Raw genomic sequence first — 23,267 nt, 5'->3', positions numbered from 1 at the left:
GAGGCGACCGAGCCTTCTTCCTTCTCGGTGGGCGGAGGAGAAAGTGGGCCGGGCCTGAAAAGCAGCGAGCCCCGCCTGCCTCTCTTGCCCAGTCAAGAGCCAGGCGTGTCCAGCTGGGGCCAGCACTACGCGTTCGCTCCGGGGCCACTCGCAGCTGCTGCTGCCCCTGCCAGCTCCGGCACAAACAGGCTCCTTCCCGCGCGCCCGGACTTTGCCTACGCGCGTCTCCCTCCGGCCTCAGCTGGCTGCGTCTCCTCCTCCTCCTCCGGAACCGTTTTGGGATACCGTCGCGCTCTCTGGCGTGCGTCTTCGGCCGCCGCGCAAGGATATTTTGGGGCGGTAGCAGCCTCCTTTGGTCGTCGTATTACGGTCGCCTCTTGGACTTCATCCCGGGGGGCTCCAGGTGAGAGACCCTGAAGGAGCCGCTTGGGCTGTGGCGTGGGAGCGGCAGGCCCTGCTGAGGGGCAAGGCAGGGTGACTCACGGGCCGGGCAGGGTGAGCCTCGGCTCGGGAGGTGAGCGCGCGTCTCGTGACTGGCGGTGGGAAGGTGCCCGTGGCTGTCTTTGGGCAGACTGGCCGGGGTAGTTGGCGGCCGCCGCTGGGCAGGTGGGCGAGAGAGCGTCAAGGGCCGAATAAGGACACTCGCTCCCTTTTCTTACATTTCAAGTGCTATTTGAGCTTTCTGGCTGGACTTCGAGACAGATTTGTCATCCTCGAGCGCCTGTGGGCTAGGGCCTTTTCTCGGTGGTTGTGGTTGAACCACATCTGGTAGGTCCAGCTGTGTGCTGATCAGGAGATCCACGCCGCAGTTCTCCTTGCTGTTTCTTGAGACGTTGCCTGCTGTCGGTTCGGTGTATGGCATAGCCCTGGCGAGCGTCGAAGCAATGGCTTATTTGCCTGAGGCGTAACAGAGCTCTCGGCTTTTCCGTAAGGGCTTTCCGATTATCCGTCACAGATGAGCTCTTGGAATTTCAGCCATTGATGTTATCTGAAAACTCTGAACTGCGGGGCTGGGGGAGAGAGAAGTGCATCGCAATCAAAGCCAGGGATGTGTTTTTGAGCAATCGTTTCTACTCTGTTTCTGTTTTATTCGAGAAATTGTTCCAAAATGCTTCGGTGACTGGAGATTTTAAAAGTTTTTCTTAAAGAGGCCCCTGAAAAGGGCCTAGGATGTAAATGACATTTTCACACAAGTAAAAGAGAGACTAGATATGATTGGCATCAAGTTCTCTGTGTTTAAAGTTTTTCATATTTATTTTCTTAGTATATGTATAGGATTATTAAGTTGTCTGTCAGTTTGATAAATATTTAAGTCCTAGCCCCCCCCTTCCAAACTCTTCTAATTGCATGTACAGTATTATGATCTCACTATTGTACTGGAAATGTTAGAGGATCAAATTATGGCAATAGGTATGATCCTCAACACTTTAACTTTTGTAAAATTATGATATATTACATGATATTCAAAGGGAAAACCATGTTAGTCTCTTGGAGCCAAAGCACAATGAAGAGACTTGTGGAACCATCAACGTGAATTAACTGTAAACTGAACTTGTTAATCTTTAAGATGCCACAAGATTCTTTAACAAAACTGATAGCATCTAAACATTGGGCAAATACGCACATTGATGGCTATGAGGAAGTTAACAAATATTTAGAAGTATTGGTTGATTAATCCTATTTGAGATCATCGTCACACAGTTGTGTTTAAGAATATGTTCTGCTGCTTGCCCGTTTTTAGTAAGACAAATAGTCTGATATTTGGTGGATGAATCTTGTCATGAGGCCCAGTTTTATGGGTCTGTAGGCACCTGTGAATGTAAAATAGTTATTACTTTCCAGTGGGCATTAACAAGTGAACGGATGCTAACATTTCCCCCCCTCTACATTTTGTTTTTAATAGGAAGCTGTTGGGTATTAGTATATGTGAAGATTAGACATGCACTTTCTTACTGATGACCTTCAGGAGATGTAATACATTGTCTTCTCAGTGAGCATTTCTGAAACTTACTTGTACAGTGAGCAAATGCATATATAAAAACAGTGACTAAGCAGGCATTAGCTGGTCAACAGTTTTATTTATTTTAAATTTACTGAATGAAGTTACAGTTAAATGCTTAATGGTTGACTCTTAATATTCTGCATTGTTTTATAGAAGATTCATCTTGAGATTTCTGGGTTGTTTATTGATAGGTACATGTTCACAACTGAACATATAGATTGGTACATCAATGCAGTTATGGCCAACTGCTGAATTTCAGAAAGTTCAACAGCTCCTTTAGACTTCTGAGACCAAACAAAAATGTTTCGAGGGGAAAAACCTCTCTTGAAGCTAAAATATGGTTTTAAAAGCAGAGTTCCTTAAAAATAGCAATGGTACCTTAGGATTGGGATGAAAGGGTGCCAGATATGTGTCTGAAAGCACACAGACACCAGGTGTGTGTATGTGCATGCACACAGAAATACCTCAACCTAATTAAAAGCTCTTGTTAACTTGAATAGTGCAATATGTTAGCTTGACTTTTACTTTCTTGGTTTTACTACAGTTCTGTATTTTCAGTCATTTAGGTTCCTATGTGGTGGTGAAGAGTGCTATCAAGTCATAGCTGACTTATGGTGACTGCTAGTGGGGGTTTCAAGGCAAGAGGCTAACAGAGGTGGTTTGCCATTGCCTGCCTCTGCAGCCCTGGTTTTCATTGGAGGTCTCAAATCCAATAACTAAACAAGGTTGGCCCTGCTTAGCTTCTGAGACCTGATGAGATCAGGTTTGCCTGGACTGTCCAGGTGAGGCCTTCGGTTCCTATATGCAGGGACAATAATGTAGCATAAAGGTATAATGGATTGTAAACTTTATTGTCATGAATTTGAAAGAATCTAATATGGTATGGCATGGGAGAAAAAAGTGAAATCATTTCTCTATATCTATGTAATTTTTGCCTTTAAAAATTCTGTATCATTTTAAAACTACATTAAAATGAAATGCAATTTAGTTTTCTTGTAAGTTAAAACTTTCTTTTTTAAAAAAGCAGTATTTGCAATTACTAGATGTTGTCCAAAAACATTCCACCAAACTTGATGTTAAGGGTTAAATTGGAAGCCAAGGCATTCCGATTAAGAAATCATGTTCATTGTGGCTCTGTCATTGTGACAAGTGAACAATGCAGCATAAGCTAGCTTTATAGCATCTGTGAGCCTTGCTTATTGACTAACAGTGCAATCCTATGCAGAGTTACTCCAATCTAAGTTCAGTGAAGTCAGTGAACTAACACTGGAGTAATTCTTCATAGGATTGTACTGTAAATGTTTGCAAGGTTTATCACAAATCCATCATAGTTTTAATAGAATTACAGAGCAATCCTAAACAGAGTTATACCCTTCTAAGCCCATTGATTTAGAAGAGTATAACTTTGAATTAGGATTGTACTATCAATTAGGAAATGCACATTAACAATACAAATATTATACACTATAATTTTATCCCTACTGTAACTGAGTCTGCTCATGGCCTCCTTGAAAATTTTTCTTTAAAATTGCATTGATAGCATAATTGGTGCCAGATATAAGCAACTCAAGCAATTTCCAAATGCCCAGGTTTGCTATAGGGCCAGGGGGAAATAATGTCTAAAACTGAGCTGGCCCCCTAATTAAGAATAGTGAAATTCATTAACAGATGTGTTGATTTAGGATGGGATGCTAGTTATAGTTGTCATTGGTCTCTTAAACAATTATGTTATAGTTTAGCGTACAGACTTTTAAAACAAATCGCAAGATATTTACTTCTTACATTATACTGGCTGCATTATACTGTGCACTAATTATAATGTGTACAAAACGAGGCCCATTTTAAACAAATCGGCTAAGGACTGATTAAATAAATCATATTAAAATGTTTTTGTTTGATCTACATGTATGCTAATTTGAGATTACTGTTAAGGAGTTACTGCAAATACTGTTTTATGGCATGCATCAGTTGCCTATGATGACTCTATAGTATTAGATTTAGCTGTATATAAATTTGAATTATTATTTTAATAATACATATTTCAGACAGTGAAAACAATATACCTTCTGTTAACACTGAATTGATAGAAATTCAAGAGGGCATCTTTAAAGAGAAAAAGTAATATGTAAGATATTGTGTAAAAATAAAATTTTGGAAAAATCGATATAAAGGTGTGATATTTGAAGAATCTTAAGATCACTATATTCATAAGAAGCATTAACTTGAGGTCAGCAGGAGCAACAGCCTTGCTGAGAGTTGCTGCAGTTGTATAAACATAAGTGGAAAGCCATATGCCATAGATTTAAGGATATAGACAGGGGTCACTGGATATATCCTCATTATTGACTGACTTATAGTCCTATCCTATGCAGATTTCAATGGGCTTAGACTGTAGTAATTCTACATAGCATTACACTGTTAGTATGCAGAGGGTGCAAAATACTGTGGATGAGAGAGGAGCCGTCTTGTTCTATACATAAGTGAATATGTTATAGAGCACTCTGGAGAGATTATGTAAACTGCCTTTACACTACTACATCACAGGGGCTCCTTCTCTTGTAAGCCAGTTAATTTTATGCTTGTAACAATATCTCCTGCAGGATGCTATCTGAGCTCCTGATAGTGTGGATTTTCAAAGAAAGTCTTTTTATGGTACATACTTTGCATTTTTATTGCACTTTTTAGTTAAAACTGTCCTTTTGGGTTCTCAGTAGAATAATTAATTTTATCTTTCAAGTGAAAATATGATCAGGCCTTACATTGTGTATGATAGTTCCCAAGTATAAAAGATACTGAACATCTTATACATTGGGTGCACCCGAGGTCTTAGCAAGTTCAATGGCTTTTTTTAAACTTTAGCTTTTTTTCCACTTTCTTTTTCTTTTTAATTTTGCTGTTTGAGTGACAAATTCACAGTGCATGTCAGTGTCTTGGCACTTTCAAACGATGATTCCCTGAGGCATGGGGGGAGGTGCTTCGGAACTAATTGTATATTGCTTTAGATTTAAGTATTCAAATTCAAGGGTGGCGTAGCTGTTGTTCTGTATAGATGAAATAGCCGAATTTGCCTCATGCAGACTGTGTGAATAATGCCACAACAGGTAAAAAGTGTTTGCACATAAACAGAGGGTTGTTTTCATTTCATTCGTTTTCTGTTTCCATTTTTAGATGAGTGACTTTGGAATCAAGAACATGGATCAAGTAGCACCTGTATGTAACATGTACCGAGGACTGCTCAAGGTGAGTTCTGAAAAACAGATTTTTTTTTTTGTAATACGCAATTTAATCTCTCCTCAGGGCCCATCTCTTGTATAATTTAGCATGAAACTGGAAATCTTGTTGCTACTGAAAATTACGTTTTTCAGTGCCAGTAAAATGAAGTCACTGAATTAAATGGAAACAAAACTACAAATATATTTTGTGTTTGTATTGCTACATTTAATGTTTCATTAATATTAGAAAAGAAATAATGAAATGGTTGCAATTTCAGTTTGCTGTTTAAATTAAAGTGAAATATGGATTGGTCATCTGTGAGAGAAAGCTGTAAAAATCTGAAAAAACTAATCAGATAATCAAAGTAAGATTGATATGATGGTATTAGGTAGCATTTTGACATGCGGTTGATGCTATTTACACAGAATGTTAACATATAGTTTAAAAATTTGAACTTCTATGAGAAATAATTGAGTTTGCTTTAACAGCAACTTAACAAGTCAGCTTTCTGAGGGGCATTTATGTTAGACTGTTGCAGCAAGATTGCAGTAGTTGTGTTAGTCTGTTGTAGCAAAATAAATCAAAGGTCCTGCAGCACCTTAAAGACTAACAACATTTATTTCAACATGAATCACAAAAGCTCATATTGAAATATGTGCTTTTTAAGGTTCCACTGGCCTTTTGTTTTATATTATAGCAAGAGCAACAGTCTTTAAGATGCCATTAGTGCTTCTGTTTTGGCAGAAGCTTTTGAAAGTCTTTCCTGCAATATATCTGTTATTTTTTGAGGTGTCATTAGATTTCTTTTAGGATTTTTTTTAAATCAAGGAGACTATGGTTTGCAAAACATTTTTGCGAGAATCCTTTCATAGTAATCTATATGAAAAAATATAGTTATAGTATAGTAATCTATACTGGAAAAAACAGGACTTACTTCTGAGCAGACCTGCTTAAGATTGTTCCCACAATCATGTAAATGTATTTTAAATTTCTCTGTTGATTGCTTGTCACAAGAAATAAATTCTTTTAAAATTCATTTTTGTTGATACTGCCTGAAATGCAGTTTTACAGGGAACTACTGACAGAATAACTTAGAGAAATTAAGTAACGTCTGCCTTAATTGAGTAAAAAGCTGTGAAAGAGTTGTGTTTCCACTTTGTTTTAACGTCATAAACCGAAAGCCTTATGGCAGATGCTATCTTCTCCGTTAGAAGAGCCGGTACAGAGTATGTTAGAGGTACAATGGTTGGTTCACACCAGCCTGCAGGAAACAGTTCACCTTCAATATTTGTGATTTATTCCCCTGACTATTGTGGCATAGGCAGGGGGAAACCTTGGACCAATTGTGGCTGATGTGACTGGTAGACATTAGACATTATTCCATGTATGGCTTTAAAACACTCGCTGTACTGTTTGCTTTCATGTTTAAAAATGCAGAATAATGTTTGAAGTACAGCATGCCTTTTACTCACTCTTTTGCCACTGCATTTTTTCCAGTGACTCAGTATAAGGGTCACTTATTTACACAAAACACAGGAGTTTCCAGATTATGTTGAAAGTACTTGGCCTTTCCCCTAGGTATTGGTGATGACTCATCTTTTATCTATTAACACTGAAAGAATTTGTTAGAAGGCTTGGCGGCTGGCTTATTATTAACCATTTCACTTATACAACAAAGAGCTCAACTGATTTCCTCAAATTGAATTTTCTTATTGGTATAATATGTACATGAATGGTTTCCTTGTAGTAGACCAAATCACTTTGGTTTACTGATAGCCAGCACTTCAAAAAGACCAGTCACTGGGGGCACATTCCTAGCAGTGCAATCCTAAGCATGTATATTTAGAAGTAAATCCTACTGAGTTCAATAGGATTTACTCCTAAGTAACTGTGTATAGGATTGCAGCTTAAGCATGTGGCATACTTTACAAACTAAGATCCAGAGGAGTTAGCCGTGTTAGTCTGTAGTAGCAAAATCAAAAAGAGTCCAGTAGCACCTTTAAGACTAACCAATTTTATTGCAGCATAAGCTTTTGAGAACCACAGTTCTCTTCGTCAGATGCATGGAGGGCAAAAAGAGAAACTGGTCAGATATAGAGGGGGGGCGGGGTAGATGTAAACGTCTCCTTCTGATATGCAGATGCAAACAGCTCCTTCTGATGTGGAGAACAGTTTGCTTCTGTAAAGGTTCAGAGGACTTAGCTGTGTTAGTCTGTAGTAGCAAAATCAAAAAGAGTCCAGCAGCACCTCCAAGACCAACCAATTCCACTGCAGCACAAGCCTTCGAGAACCACAGCTCTCCCCGCTAGATGCATCTGACAAAGAGAACTGCGATCCTTGAAAGCCCACACCAGGTGCCACTGGCCTCCCCCTGACCCCGCTTCTGTAAAGGAAATCAGTTACCTGTGATAGAGCTAGAGACAGTGTAGTTGATGCCATTGGGTCCTGTAATTGTATTCCCTGGGTAGATATAAGGGAATATCACACTACATCAACTACACTGTCTCTGGCTCTTACAGCTGCTCATCCTCCAATCTGATATATGCCCTCATGTGCCAATAATGTCCTTCTGCTCTGTACATTGGACAAACCAGCCAGCCTCTACGCAAAAGAATAAATGGACACAAATCTGACATTAGAAATGCCAATGTCCAGAAACCAGTGGGAGAACACTTCAATCTACCAGGACATTCCATCAAAGACTTAAAGGTCGCTGTAGTTCAACAGAAACCTTTCAAAAACAAAATCCAACGGGAAGCTGCTGAATTGGAATTCATATGCAAATTTGACTCTGTCAAGCTGGGACTGAATAGGGACTATGAATGGTTATCACATTATCACAGGTAACTGTGAGCTGCTGGACTTTTTTTGAAGAAGAGAACTGTGATTCTCGAAAGCTTATGCTACAATAAAATTGGTTAGTCTTAAAGGTGCTACTGGACTCTTTTTGATTTTACAAACTAAATTATCGTATCAGTAGCAAGTCATTAGCAAATGTACTCAGAATTGGTACAGAAACTTCTTGATAGAATGACCTGAAATAATAAATAAAAAGGGAGACTGTATTGCTCATGAGAAAAGTACTGAGGAAGTGTGATAGATTTCATCGCATTATTTTTGGATATGTAACTTGATACCTTAGCAAATCTTCCAGGCTTTTTTAATGTAAAAGAACATTTCAATAGGGTTGCTGTTGTTTAAACTGGAATGAAACTGTAACTATAGTTGTCACAAAAGTAATAATGCTCTGTGACCCTGTAGGACAGTGCCAGCATTAGCATACTCCGAGGTGATACAGCTCTCAGGGTCCAGGGCTTTTGGCAGAACCTACAGTTGTAGCCCCCCTGTCCCTGTATTTGCTGGCTGTCCACCATGCTCCCAGCTAAATGTACTGCCCAGGGCCACTGGGGAAGAGTCTGCAGACAGCAGTGAGAATAGGCAATAAGAGAGCTCACAAACAGGCAGGGAAAGGCCACACAGGCAGGTGGGATACATGTGGGTGGGAGGGAAGAGGGCATCTTTGGGCATAGAAGAAGGGAGGAGGTAGAAGTGATGAGTAGAAGAGGGAGGGGAACTGGGAACTCTCTGCCTAGGGCCCCTTAAAACATGGAACTGGCTTGCTGGAGGAGGTGGGGGTGGGTGAGAGACAGCTGTGCCTAATTTTGTTAATTGAAGAGGTTTTTGTACACGTTAGGTACAAGTGTGATGGAAACGTTAATATGGCCTTTAAAATGTTGTGGAGTGAATTTTTCATGGAATTATACTTATGTGTGGTTTTGTTTGTTGGGAATCTATTGAAGGAGAAGAATAATGACAAAAACTTTCAGGCATTTGCCTTCTAAGTGTGCAGTTAAGATTATGTTCAGATTGTACTGAATGTTGATAGCATCTGAATGTCAAACTGACCATGATCTCCTAGGCCCTTTCTCCCCACCCACACTTTTAAAGAAGATGTCTGTTAAAGACACCCATCACAGTCTGTTGGCATGAAATCAATGAGTGCCTGTAGAAAGCAATTCCATTGTTGTTCTTGGTGTGAAAAAGGACAAATGAATTCATTTTCCTTTGTAAAGTTGCATGTGTACATTGGCCTCCTAAAATAACATTATATATTGTAAGCATTAAAATGATAGTTGTCTCTTGTTCAGTTTGCCTGTGTTCTGGAAAGGAAAACATATAGAATTCCTTAAAATAAAATGCAAACATTAAGAGTCCTGGGGCAATGATGACTAAGAATGTGATATACCAGTTTCAGAACATGGAAGTAAGACACCTCCTAAGTTAAGTTATTTATTTGGACATTATGATTTCAGTAACAATATCACACATCTTAATGGTATGGAAGGAAGAGAATGTTTATACAGAACTTTTTATTTCGTAAACTTATTTTTCAGCGTCAACCTGCATTTGATAGCTTTGAAGGTGCAAACTCTTTGTTTACTGGATACTTTCCCTCATTAAATGAAGATCAGACACTCCAGGAAGTGCCAACAGGACTTGATTCTATTTCTTATGGTAAATACCAGTTTTATAAATGTATCAGCTTCATCTTTTAGTTTATAAAAGTGCAGGGTTCTGCACTTAATGAATAGAACAGTACCAGAGGAGTTGTTGGTTGGGTTCAACTCCTGTTCATTTTAGTGAGGCTTGCACAGAAAACTTCTTGATGAACAGGACACAGATAACATTTCCAACTTTATATCACTAAAATCTAGAAGTGTGCATCTGATTATTCTGTATTCATGGGTCCTCCATTAGTGAGGCTTTACCAGCAAGCCTGGCAGTGGGTCCTCCATTAGTGAGGCTTTACCAGCAAGCCTGGGAGCTCAGCATCACATCCTGGGATTCTCTTTGGAGGCAGAAAAGGAGGCAAGCAGCAGGTTGACTATAGAAATAAACCATAATTTATTGTGATGTCCGAATGCAGCTTAGGTTTATGCAAAACATTTTGCTAGTCTGACCTTACCTGCTTTTCAATAAATTCTCCTGTTCAGATGTAATTTCTGAAACTACACCACTAAATACTTCTGTAAAATATAGAAATCTGGTTTATTAAAATATAGATATATTTGATCCAAACTTCCTGGATCTAGTTTGTTGCTAGGTTATTATTAACTTTCTTCCTTTGCTTTTTCTGTAAGTACTGAAGTGGATTTTCTCCCTTCTCTCATTTTCCAAAACATTGCAACTCTTTATGTTTTTCAGAATCAAACAGCTGTGAATTGCCGCTCTTAACCCCATGCAGTAAGGCTGTGATGAGTCAAGCCTTAAAAGCAACTTTCAGTGGCTTCATAAAGGAACAACGAAGACTGGGCATTCCAAATAGTAAGTGACAAGCTGGAGAACCCAAACTCTTTTGGGGAGAGGAGGTCCCTTCCACACTGGCTCCACACTTTCTGTCTTCCAGCTCTTTCCCCACTTTCTCTCCTCTCCATTTCCCACTCTTTCTATTCCCAACTTTTCTGATTTTCTCTTCTCCCCCTTTTGTTTTCCCTTTCTCTACTTTCTCTTCCTCGTTTTACTGTTGCTACTGCTTTCCCCCAGCCTTCACTCCTGCTAGGATTCCCTAGGCCCAGACCATAGTGTCCCAGTTGCTACGCAGCCACTCTTTGCTACTGTCATTTTGCAAGATTTTGTGATAGCTTGGTAAGCATTCCCCATTTTGGGGAGAAAGAGGAACCCACATCTCAATTGTTTCTATTACATTTTTGGAAGAATCACACCTGTCAGTACCTGGTGCAAATTCTTTGATCCATACTCTAGGGCCATTATTCAGAACTAGATATATTTCTTTCTTTCTAAGGCACACGCTTGTTCTGTGTGTTTAGTATCCTTTTAGCAGAAGCTTTGTCATTGGTAGACAGAGTGATACACTCTGCTATGTGATACGCTAATCTTAAACACTCTACTTCCAAGTAATTTCGATTGACCTCAGTGGGACTTACTATCTAGTATTCCAGCCATAGTTAGGTGTAAATTGAGTTTATAAAGTGCTTCTTAGTACAAGAATGTTCAGATGTCTGTGGCAATAAATGGGATAAGAGCCAGTAAACTGAAACTGTATCCTCTGGCTAAAGATAACATTTTTTTTTTACTACCTTCTCATAATGTTTGTTCTGCTCCTGTAGATCCATGGTTATGGACTCAGCAGCAGGTGTGCCAGTGGCTTCTCTGGGCTACCAATGAATTTAGTTTGGAAAATATGAACTTTGAGCGGTTTGCCATGAATGGCCAGGAGTTGTGCAACTTGGGAAAGGAACACTTCTTGGAACTTGCACCGGATTATGTGGGCGACATTCTGTGGGAACACCTGGACCAGATGATAAAAGGTAAATGAAACAGTTCAAAGTAATTTCTTAACATCTCTGATACAGATAGGAAGGGAAAGAACAAAAAATCAGAGTTGTAACAAAATTTGGAATAACTGTTATAAAATCATGAAGTAAATGTTATTTTAATGTTATTTTTATGTTATCAAAAGGTACTGGCTTTGCAATAGCTGGCTTTGGTACAGTGGCATTTTTATCTTTTATGCAAAATAATACCACTATATTGTGGAAATTCCAGTCCCTTTGGTTTGTAGGAAACTATCCATGTACGTACAGATCTTCATTTAAAAAACCGAGCTTAGCATTTTTAGCTATACTTAACTCTATTCTTTTGAAATTAACAGGACTTAAGTAAGTAAGTCCCAAGTAAGGTTCCAATCTGTAACTTATCCTGCAGACAATTCTGGCAGTCTTGAAAGATTGGACACAACATAATTGCATGAAAACTTTTTGTATTTCTGTGATGTAGGTCACATGAAATTTTTAAAGCATCAAGTAAAGTCACCTGTCCAAATACATAAGAATAAATGCTTGTTCTGTTTTCAGATAATCAAGAGAAACCTCAGGATCAGTATTTGGAAAACTCTCATCTCACTTCATCTCCTCACTGGGTCAACAACAATTCATTAGGTAAGTTATGTTAGTTAGTGAAAGCTGGAGATACTGAAATGAAAATAAAGAAACACAAGAAGAAAGAGCCACTAGTGCTGTTCTTACATGCAAGAGTTTGAGCAATGCTTTTAATAGGAAGGTTCTATAGTTATTTTCATGCTGTTTTGAGAAATTAAGTAACTTCATCTGTATTAACTTTTTTTCGGTCATTGATCAAAATGGAGCACGTCTGATATCAAAGCAGACAGTAAAGAAACCTAGTTGTAGTGTTTGATACCCTGCACATAAATTTGATTTTATGATTTTAAATTAGTGGTGAAATGAGTCTAGAATCAGCTTCAAGGGAGGCTTTGAAATTACAAGAAACTAGTACAGAAATCCTGGAGGCTCACAAGAAGCTCTTTAAAAACATACTAATTACTATGCTTTTTTCACTGAAGGTGCTAATCTTTAACCCTCATTGTACACAAGAGCCAGAAATTATGTTAGATCATATTGTTTTTCCAAAAGTATAAAGATAATTAAAAGCTGTGTAGTTATAAGGATCATGGCATACAGAAAATGATGGGCTTGTGTGGGGACAAATGGGAAGATCATAAATGTCAATAGGGTTTACTTCAGTGATTGTTATATGTTTCAATGTGTGGTAACTGTTAATATATTTTAGGAGTTTTTATATTTCTTGAATCTGTGACAGGGACTAATCAAAAACAAATATACATTTGTTTTTCAGGTAGTAACATGGAACAGGCACAGTATTGTGCTCAAGTGCCCAACTATTCTAAAACTCTTAACTATCAAAAAACTGCCATGAGTGATTTATCTGTTGGACCAAATCTAGTTAACCCAGAACAAGAATTTCAGATGTTTCCTAAAGCACAGCTAGAAGCACTCAGTGTGAACTACTGTTCTGTGAATCAAAACTTCACAAGAAACAATTTGAATTTAATTTTAGATAACTCTGGTAAGATTTATTTTTCCCTTGACGTGTTAACACCCTGTTTATGACAATGTTATAGCATAGTAAAGTTCTGGCACTAAATACTGGCAACACAATACAGCTGCTAAAATATATTCTCCGATCAGGAGAAAAACAATTGTTATAGGTCCCTGGCCCCCAGGAGGCCTGCCTCACCTCGACTACAGCCAGGGCTTTCTCAGTCCTGGCCCCTACCTGGTGGAACACTCTGTCTACTGAGATCAGGGCCCGGCAGGAGTTACTATCTTTCTGCCAGGCCTGTAAGACAGAATTGTTCCTCCAGGCTCATGGCTGAGGTTGGGCCTCCGCTGGCCAGAGGATGCAACATCTACCTCCCTCCCTGTGAAAGCTGCCCACCACTGTTTGTTTTTCAGCTGCTGTTACTGTGCTGCTATATCTAGTTGTACTGCTGTATTGTTCGTTAATAGTTGTATTGCTGCTGCCAGGCAAAGAGCGCTGCTGTTTTTATATGATGTTTTAATGTTTTAATATGAAACGTTTTTAAATGATTTTAAGGTTGTTATCTGCCCTGAGCCGGCTTGCGGGGAGGGAGGAATACAAATATGATATAAATAAAATAAATAAATAAATAATATATATATACTCAGACTTTCAGGCACCATTCCTTTTTCAATTCAGCACCCCACTTTTCAATTTCAATTTTTCAATTTCAATTTTTTTCAGTTCAGCACCCCACTTAACTTCTGTCCCACTTAGTCACAAAGCATTAATTTTAACTTTAGGAAAACAGAGAATTGTCTTTTGAGGAGTTCCCATTAAGGTTTTAATGGTCTGACTAGAAGTTTCACGGTTGTTGTCTATAAAGCAGAAACTTACAAGTGTTCTAAAACTTGGATTTAAACTTCTGTGGGTGACCACAGTTAGACAAAACTGTCTTAAAACTGATGAATTCATTCCTCAGTTGTGATGGATTGCAGCCCCAGTAATGCATTGACTTCATGATTTATATAATGATTATACACAAATTGTTTAATCCTCATTTTCATTAGCTTGTAAAACAAGTAGAATTTTCAGTTTTCTTAGTCTTGTTGGTTCTGTTCTGGTTATTTAACTTTACTTAAAATCCAGTTTCCTGTACTGATACAAAGAAAAATCTGAGTAAAATCCTCCATTACTTATGGATCTTTTCCCTCCTTTAAGATAAATCTAGAGACCGTGAATCAAGTGACAATGGCACAGAAAGTTATGAAGGACTAGATTCACTGCTACAGTCTTGGAATAGCCAGTCCTCTTTAGTGGATGTTCAACGTGTGCCATCTTACGAGAGTTTTGAAGAAGATTGCAGCCAGTCCTTATGTTTGAACAAACCCACAATGTCCTTTAAGGACTACATTCAAGAAAGGAGTGATCCTGTTGAGCAGGGGAAACCAGTTATACCAGCAGCAATTCTAGCCGGGTTTACAGGCAAGTATTTACAATACTTTTCCAATCCCTTTTTGCCTTTGAGTCTGTTTCTCCTTTCTTTCAACTGATTACCTAATGCCCCATTAGAATGCAGTTACTGAATATAACAAGTACAACCAGCTGAGGCAAATAAGTATTTATATATAAAATAAAAATAATTAAAATCAATAGGTTACATCCTACTCTGTGTGTATCCAAGGCATGTGGAAATCATATAATTTAGCAAATCTGATCTGCCTAGAACATCTTTTGAAAGCTTGATTTCTAGTCAAATTCTATTCAGCTAGAGAAGATTTTAAAGCTGAACCATACTGTACATTTTGTATGCAGCAGTCTGCAGAGCTTCTTTCAAGGTGCAGCTTTGAATTCTAAAATTGTCAGTTCATATCTATTGCAAGAAATTCCTACTGCTTATGATTTTTTCCCACTCTTGATACTTTTGGTACCAAGTTGTGCTTTAGCCAGAAAGACTTTAAAATGAAAACATATTTTCTACTAAATGAATCCTGAGAGCTAGTTTTATTTGCACAAGAAATTGTTCGTTATTGTGTGTTTCAGAATATCTTAGTAACTCTTTATCTTTCTGTTGACAGGTAGTGGACCTATACAACTTTGGCAGTTTCTTCTAGAGCTTCTAACTGACAAATCTTGTCAGTCATTCATTAGCTGGACGGGAGATGGATGGGAGTTTAAACTAGCTGATCCAGATGAGGTTAGTAGTTCAGTTGTCCCGAATACAGCAGGCTTGATTCCTATTCTTTGGCACTTCTCATACCCTTTTCATGAACTGTACTCTGCCTTATGATATCAAAAGTAACCTAATGGTGTGTGAGCATAGCCGCAGTTACATTTTTTTTGCTTAGTTGATCAGTCATTTAGATTGATGTTTATCTCCCGTATGAAAACTATATTTATTGTAGCATTTAAATAAATTACTGCATTTCTTAGACTTAATAGGATTCATTGTGAAGGTAGTCATACAATATTTCTAAGCCTGAATAGGATTGCTGCTCTTTGGAGACCTGGATGTTTCATTGGGTATCAAGTGGCTGCCATGATTAAAGTTTTATCTGTAAAAAATGTTTCAAAACAATAGCTAAACCTCTTAAAATTCTGTCTGGATATAGTTTAGCTTTAGTGTGACTTGAATTTTTTATTTCTGCAGCACTTCAGAAGCCAGAGATAAATTTTTCCCCTTGTCTTAGAAACGTATTTAGTTTTTAGGGGTTGGACATTTACTTCCACCTTTTAGTTATGAGCTGGTATCACAATTGTTGTTCATAGTTGGGAGTATTTACTTGAGTAAAGGTGCCTGATCTCATGGCATGTGGAATTCTGCTGCAAACTGCTTAATAAAATACACAGATTTTCAACAGTTGACTTGTATATTAATAACTAATGTTTTCCTGCTTTGTCTTAAGGTTGCACGACGATGGGGCCGGAGGAAAAACAAGCCCAAAATGAACTATGAGAAGCTGAGCCGTGGCCTGCGCTATTATTATGACAAGAACATCATTCACAAGACATCAGGGAAACGTTATGTATACCGTTTTGTATGTGACCTACAGAATCTGTTGGGATATACAGCAGAGGAGCTTCATGCCATGCTAGGAGTACAGCCAGACACAGAAGACTGAGTATTGCAATCTGGTGTAACTTTGACAAACCATGTGAGAACGCACGAACTGTGAATTGGGACCCTCTGCTGCAGTCATTGGTTTTATCTTCTGACTGTTTGGAGTGGTGCAACTGTTACAGACCTTGAAGAGCTTCTGAAATCAGAGGAAGTGGAAGGAAAGAGAAGTGGCCTTACTACATTAGGCGCAATAGCTTCAGATCTTGCTGTATCAGTCATTTTGAGCAGCTTGGAGGTCAGCAAAGTTGCCAGCCGTACTCTGAAGAGATGAAAGAACTCCAGGGTGTAATGGGCTGGGTTTTTTCATGCTGCCATGTAATTAAGGGTGTTGCCCATACCAAAGGCTGATAAGCCATCTGAATTTCTAGCTAAAAAAATAAAACCACCCTACAGTAGCAGCCTTACAGATGCTACTTGTGGTGATATGTATGCTTAAGACAAAAGACTAGGTATCCTTTTTGAACACAGGTAGTGAGATGACATTGCATTGGGCATTCTTTCAAAGTATATTTTTATTATTGTACAAAAAACATGTTGTGTAGCCTCAACTTTTTTGTCAAAGACAGTGGAGCAATGGAAGAGATCTCTCATTAGCAGGGAAAATCATATCATTTCAAAATCTGTATACGTGTGTGTTTGTGTGTGTGTATGTGTATATATAAAAGCACGTTCATATGATTATCTGGGAACTTAATGCTCCTATTTAATAGATATTGTAATTTAAGCTAATGGTAAGCATCTGAAAGAAGAAGGTAAATATTTTGTTTTTGGAACAGCTGCACTTACAGCATCCGGCAAGTACTTAATCTGCTGGTTAATTGTGGCTGCCAAACTCCATGAATTTTTTCTCAACAGACTAGGACCCTCTCTGCTTTATCCTCTGACTGAAATTGAAAATGTTGTTTAGAATATTTATTGATGACATACCTCTTTTTCACTTCTGTGCATGTCCTTTTTAAAAACTACTTATATACAGCCCTTATTTTTCTTTCAGTTAATAGCTTCTCACACCTACCCTCATCCACAGCAAATTATCTTGATTAAAGTATGAATTCTATTTTTGGAAATCTGACTCCTTTTCAGCAAACAGGAGCAAGATATGTAGCAGCTATTTTTACTGCCAAAAAAGTTCACTGGAAAAATTTAATTTGTAAGAAACTTATTTTTTATCTGAGATTGATTAAAATGTAAATGTACAGTGTGTGATTAAAAAAAATAATTTTATTAAAATTTACTGAAAAAATAGCAGCAGTTATATTCATTTGCCTAAAGTATCTTTATTTCCAAGTTTGTACTAATTGATTTGTTGATACATCTCTAAAGTTCCAGGAGGTCATAGGATCTGGTCTTTTCACACCAGTGTCAGTCAAGTTGAGTGTACCTATTCAGTGATTTCTTAGGGGTGTAGAGTCCTGATGCACGAAGAAAATTCCATCGTTTGAAAAGATAAAACCTATTCAATCAAGGTAGCATTTCCATCTGTGAGTATTGTGCTTATGTGTATCTACCATCTCCATAAAATTGAACTGGGCAGCCTATATATGTATCAGAAGGATATTCTGCTAAAAATTAATGAAAACATAACAAAATTTTATATTAATGAGAGAGCATTCTAATAATCATTGACTTGTAAAGTATTCCCTGAGGTGGGGGACTTCATATAGTACTACTGTGGGACTTTGCAGTGGGATATGTGTATCAGACAGCCCCAAAGATGGGGCATGTTATTGTATGCCGTTATTGTAGAATGTATGTGCAAACACAGCTAGAGATAGGGAGGGGTGGCTTTTCTGTGAAAACCCGGTTGTAGCTGCATTTTATGTTCCCTCAACACTTGGCTTCCCCATACTCTGTCTTTATGGCATGCCTTTAATGAAAAAAATGTAATCGAGCTAATTTTGTCAGCAGTTACAGTAGATGTATTGTCGAAGGCTTTCACGGCCGGAGAACGATGGTTGTTGTGGGTTTTCCGGGCTGTATTGCCGTGGTCTTGGCATTGTAGTTCCTGACGTTTCGCCAGCAGCTGTGGCTGGCATCTTCAGAGGTGTAGCACCGAAAGACAGGGATCTCTCAGTGTCACAGTCACAGTAGACTTCTACAGAAGAAATTGTTTCCCATTCAGATGTACCACCAGAGATTATATCTCCGCATGAAGCTGTTATCTTTTTATGGATATGTAGTCATACATCTTGGCATTCACACAATTTTTGACTAATATGTCAGACATGAAAGGGATTCATATTGCAATTCAGTGCATGTGTTCTTTTATAAAAGTGCCTTGTATGCTACTGGTAGCTGAGTATATGCCATGTAATACAAAGTCCACAACTTCAACGCCTATTTACCAGCCCCCTTGTCAATACGTAAATCATCTTAAATAACATCTTTATTGGGGTAAAATTCCTGCCATTTCACAGCTTCTCTCTTCTTCCTCACTTGCTGTGTTCTGTGAAAAATGCCACAGAACCTCATGTGACTCCTGCATTGTATTCCTATTCAATCAAAACGATGTACTCTCATGCGTAGAGCTCTCAAGTAGCTTTTACAATAGTCAGTTTTATTTCTAAGGAATTTGGGGGTGGAGTGAACAACTAAATGTCCTAGACAAGAGAAGCACATGCTGCTTGGTGGTGATTGGGTTTTTAAAAAACATTTTTAGTTGCTACAATGCTGCTGGGTGAAGCAGGAAGCTTAGTACATTTTTTTCTTACATTTTACGTGATAAATAGTAGGTATGTTCACTCTCTTTTCAAAGAATTACTCATTGCCACTGATGTCAGAGGCAGTGTCCAGTGGGTTCCCATGACAGCCATACTTGTGTTTGTTATAGCTGCAGAAGTGGGGCAGCCACTGTTCTCCAAAACAGCGGGAACAAAACTTTCCACTAGGCCAAACTGGCTAAATATAAAAATTGGGAACTGGAAACTGAACCAACTGTTAAGTCATAAGTAATTACTGGGTTGATGTGTGCTTAGAAAGTTGTGAAATGTTCTGAATTAAGAGACAAATGTGCTAACATCATACAAAATTCAGCGTACTAAACATTACAGCACTTCATTTGAAAAAAGACACTGATTGCAAAGCCCTGTAGTCATTTACAGTAAAGCAAAAGAGAAGTTACATCATAGCACTAAAAATGCCCTGACTACAGTATTAGTCTTCTGTAGAGTGGAATTTTTTTAACCAGTTCAGTAGACCAAACGGTAGCATAAAAGAAAGAGTTATCCCTTTATTTTTCAAGATTAAATATTCACATGTTCTAGACATCATAAAACTTCAAGTAATCTCTTAAATTCAGGCTCCCAGAATGGCACAAACCAAACCTTCATTTGAGTTCAGGGTTCAGTTTTTATACCAGCTTCCTCAGACGGTGGTGGGCTCTCCTTTCTTGGAGGTATGTAAGAAGAGGTTAGATGGCCACCTGGCACCTATGATGACTCTCTGACTTAATATGGCCTTACACAGATCAGGATAGGGAGTACATGAAGGGATGAGCCGGTGATCGGCTCTTGTGGCACTTCCTTATTTGTCCAGGGTAATGCCAATTACCACTTTGGGTTCAGGAAGGAATTTTCCTCCAGGCCAGATTGGCCATGGATCCTGGAGGTTTTTTGCCTTCCTTTGAACATTGAGCAGGGGTCACTGGGGGAGGTGAGGAGGAAGGGAGATAGCTGAGAATTTTGTGCATAGTGCAGGGAGTTGGACTAGACAACCATTGGGTTGCCATTCTGGGAGTCTGAATTTAAGAGATTACTTGAAGTTTTATAATGTCTAAAACGTGAATATTTGATGCTGAAAACTCACTGAATTGAATTTCAAGAGAGAAGAAACAAAAGTGTAAGTGTGTATGTGTGTGTGTGAGAGAGAGAGAGAGATGCCTATAGGCAGTAAGTAACCCTCTAACATCACTATTCACTAATGGTTTAAATGTTTATCAAGTTCATGTTACTGTGTTAGACAGAGAAGGTGAGGAGTTAAGCCTATGTACTAATGTTGTATCTTCTTAAATGGGTATGTCACTACTTGTCCCTTTATTGTCAGACTCTGGATGATAGACTACAGCAGACAGATCCCTGGTTCATTGTAACAAAACACTGGTTCTTGGTTAAATGACTTTTATTCAGAAATCAGTTCTTTCCATAGTCAGATCCAAAGGTCTACCTAAGAGCAAGGTAAGCCCCTAGGCAGTTCTAGTAGAAAGTTGACCAGAATGACTACATAGGAAAATTACATCCCTCTTCTACCCTCTGTTCCATCCCCCTCCCAACTTCCCAGCAACGTAGGGTTGTTTTGATTTGTGTGAGAACAGTATGCATATTTGGGTTATCAAGCTACACAGAGAACAGACCTAGCACAAGCAGGAAAAAGCTTCAAACTGGTAAACACCTGGCTACCTGGGAACGGGCAAGAACTTATTGGAATGTTAGCAACAAGAATGCTTCCAGGCACCCAAAATGGAGTTACCCCTGACAGAATAAAGCATACACTTGACAGCAAAATCATTGGCATGAATGAATGGGTACAGTCAGACATGACATTTATGGTAAGTTTAGAATGAGAGGCAGATACCTTAATAAATCTCCTGTGCCCAAACAATTTGATGAAGCCCTGACTTGTAAGTAGCTAAAGAATTTGTGTCGAGCTTTCAAGCATCTGTACTCCTCAAAGCCATAATTCTTAACTAACAGGACAGCTGAACATGCATTAGCTTAGTTGGAAATTTCTACCACTTCTTCTAAATCCAAGGTAGATAATCCTCAGCATGCTGACAGCAGCAGAGCAGACCATTTTACTTAGCACAAAGGGCCAGATCTCTGCCAAGAAACTGAGGCACTGACAGCTTTGCTGGGGCCATGCAGAAGAAGGCAACAGGCATGGCTTATGCCTGTCAGACATACACAGCAAACAGCCCAGTCCAAAGCAGATCTCTGAGATGCTGGCAGTGCCACTGGGACTTGGCTTGCCCCAAGTGTGCATGGCCAATACATCCCTCCACCCCATATTTTGCTTGTCAGTACAACAACTTCACAGATTCACAGGTAGATGGTGTGTTGGAGGGGAGGGCACACGGGTCTAAAAGGTTGCCTACACCTAAACAATGCTGTTTCTCTAGCTCTCGCTCTCCCTCCCTCTCTCTCTATATATATATGAATTAGAAGGTCAGAATGGTATAAAAACCCATTTGCTTTGTTCAACTGCTTACAAGCTTCTGCATGGCTCTCCTGGCTCCTGTGTTTATGAGGGAGAGCTAGATTATAATAACTTTGTCTCTGTTTTCAAATACACTTTTCTACCCATGAATAATGGCATCCTGATCTTATGCTCTTACCTGCGTTCCTACCGTTGTGTCATAGCTGGAAGCACTCATTAGCAGAACATTACGTGGTTATAATAACAGTGGTGCCCCACAGTGCTGACTCAGCCAGGAACATAAAAAATATAGTCCATAGTATCATAATATATTTCAGAAGAAGGTGTTATCCATCCAGGACCTTCAGAGTGAGTCATTGTTTTAAAAAAAAATCTAACTCAAATCATTCATAAAATGTGTTCCTGCTCCATAAAGTACCAGCAGGTTGTAGTGAATGTTCAAGTAACATATGAGCCATCTTGAGCTCTTAGGAAAGTGGTTTAGAAATAAATTGAGTAAATAAACTATGACAAAAAGAGACAGTAACCACCAATTATAACATAGCCCTTTCGGCATACCACTCCAGCTGCACTAGTGTGAAGGAAAAGGAAACATTTCTAAGCAATAGGTAAGCAGAAGCTACTCACATAGTTGCTGTTTTTAAGCCCCCTGTCCCTATGGCTGGGGTGAGTTTCCCACTCTGCTTGTACTTTTGTTGGCTTCTCCTAATAGCTCAAGACAGATAATTGATTACTGGAAAGTTCACTACAAACTGCTGGTGGAATATGAATTAGGAACAAATTTTAAAGAATGACTAGAGTTAGACTTATTTTTTAAAATGACTTATCCTGAAAGTTCTTCAAAGTGGCTGTTCAACTTTATCATCTTAGGACATTGTCACCTGTGCAGTATTAAACAATGTGTCTAAAGTACAACCAGTTGCCTCTTACAACCAGGATACAAAACAAACCCAGGAATCTATGTATTTTGCCATTGGGGTACTTCCTTATCCCAAACTCATTGAACATTTTGGGTAAACAATACCTCATGCATTTATTAAGTAAACACTGATCCAGGGAACCATTTTTAAGTGCTCTGAAGAGATATAGCCCTTCATGACAATCTGAAAAACCAACTTGATAACCTAGAGAATATTTACCTCACAACAGAGAAATATGTTCTTAAAATACCCCAAGTTCCAAAAATGTTAGAAATTATTTTTAGATGTTTTCCTTTACAAGTAATGAGTTTTGTTAGTTTTCTAATATCTTAAGTCCAAAATACAATTTTCGCTGTTTCAAATTTTTGAAAAATTAGAGCTTTGTAAAGGAACCATATTAGTATAAGTTATTCAATGAACAAAAGGGGAAGGGTGAATCTATGCAAAAGAAACATTGTGCCTCATGTCATATTGTGTTTTCGTGGTCTGGATGTTTTAATACTATGTTAAACATAATGATTTATGCCACTACAAACAAAAATGTTTTTGTGAGAATTGTTTTACCCCAAGATACCTTAAGAATTGGGGCTTGGGATAGAAATAAACCCCAAAAGCAACATGTGTACGATTTTTTACTGGGTTGCAGAAAGGTTAGCGCTCTGTTCCATAGTATAGCAAAGCTGAAAAGTTACTGAACTACTGTTAAGCTTATTTAAATAATTAATTAAAATATCTTTACCCCGCCTTTCCTCTTGGCTCAAGGCAAGCCCTGGCAGAGAAGTAATTATACAGATATGGTGATCTGTGATACTGATTGCAAATTTTTGCAGGACTCATATTGGAAATCAAAGGTTGCTGTTGATGCTATTATACAACTAAGTCAAAGGCACAACAGGAACAGCTCTGTGACACAAGTAATGTTTAGCACATCACAGCTCCAAACATGAGAATGTCTGCAATACTTTTAAACAATCAAAAAGTCCATACAGAAACCCTTGTG

The 23,267-nt window shown here is 38.6% G+C and overlaps 1 protein-coding gene across 2 annotated transcripts; it reads left to right on the top strand.

Annotated features, from left to right (window-relative positions):
- Positions 1–47: 47 nt before the first annotated feature.
- Positions 48–17,453, top strand: ETS2 (ETS proto-oncogene 2, transcription factor). 2 transcript variants are annotated; one of them, XM_054973964.1, is made up of 10 exons: positions 48–403; positions 5,171–5,242; positions 9,610–9,730; positions 10,421–10,540; positions 11,344–11,544; positions 12,091–12,174; positions 12,890–13,120; positions 14,297–14,560; positions 15,154–15,272; positions 15,982–17,453. In XM_054973964.1, exons 2-10 carry the CDS (start codon positions 5,171–5,173, stop codon positions 16,195–16,197), a joined length of 1,428 nt encoding a protein of 475 aa, XP_054829939.1. In that variant the 5' UTR covers positions 48–403; the 3' UTR covers positions 16,198–17,453. The 2 variants fall into 2 exon arrangements, with proteins under 2 accessions (XP_054829939.1, XP_054829940.1); XM_054973965.1 differs by lacking the exon at positions 48–403 and adding an exon at positions 491–514.
- Positions 17,454–23,267: the final 5,814 nt, after the last annotated feature.

Source organism: Eublepharis macularius, chromosome 3, assembly GCF_028583425.1.
Source record: "Eublepharis macularius isolate TG4126 chromosome 3, MPM_Emac_v1.0, whole genome shotgun sequence".
Lineage (NCBI taxonomy): Eukaryota > Metazoa > Chordata > Lepidosauria > Squamata > Eublepharidae > Eublepharis > Eublepharis macularius.
Note: the sequence above shows the minus strand (reverse complement) of the source record. Positions and strands in the feature narration are given on the sequence as shown.

Excerpts from the sequence above, each read along its gene's own strand:
- ETS2 (XM_054973964.1), top strand. The coding sequence starts at position 5,171 with ATGAGTGACTTTGGAATCAAGAACATGGATCAAGTAGCACCTGTATGT. Across the intron at positions 12,175-12,889 it reads GGTCAACAACAATTCATTAG|GTAGTAACATGGAACAGGCA; the intron begins GTAAGTTATGTT and ends TTTGTTTTTCAG. Across the intron at positions 14,561-15,153 it reads AATTCTAGCCGGGTTTACAG|GTAGTGGACCTATACAACTT; the intron begins GCAAGTATTTAC and ends TTCTGTTGACAG.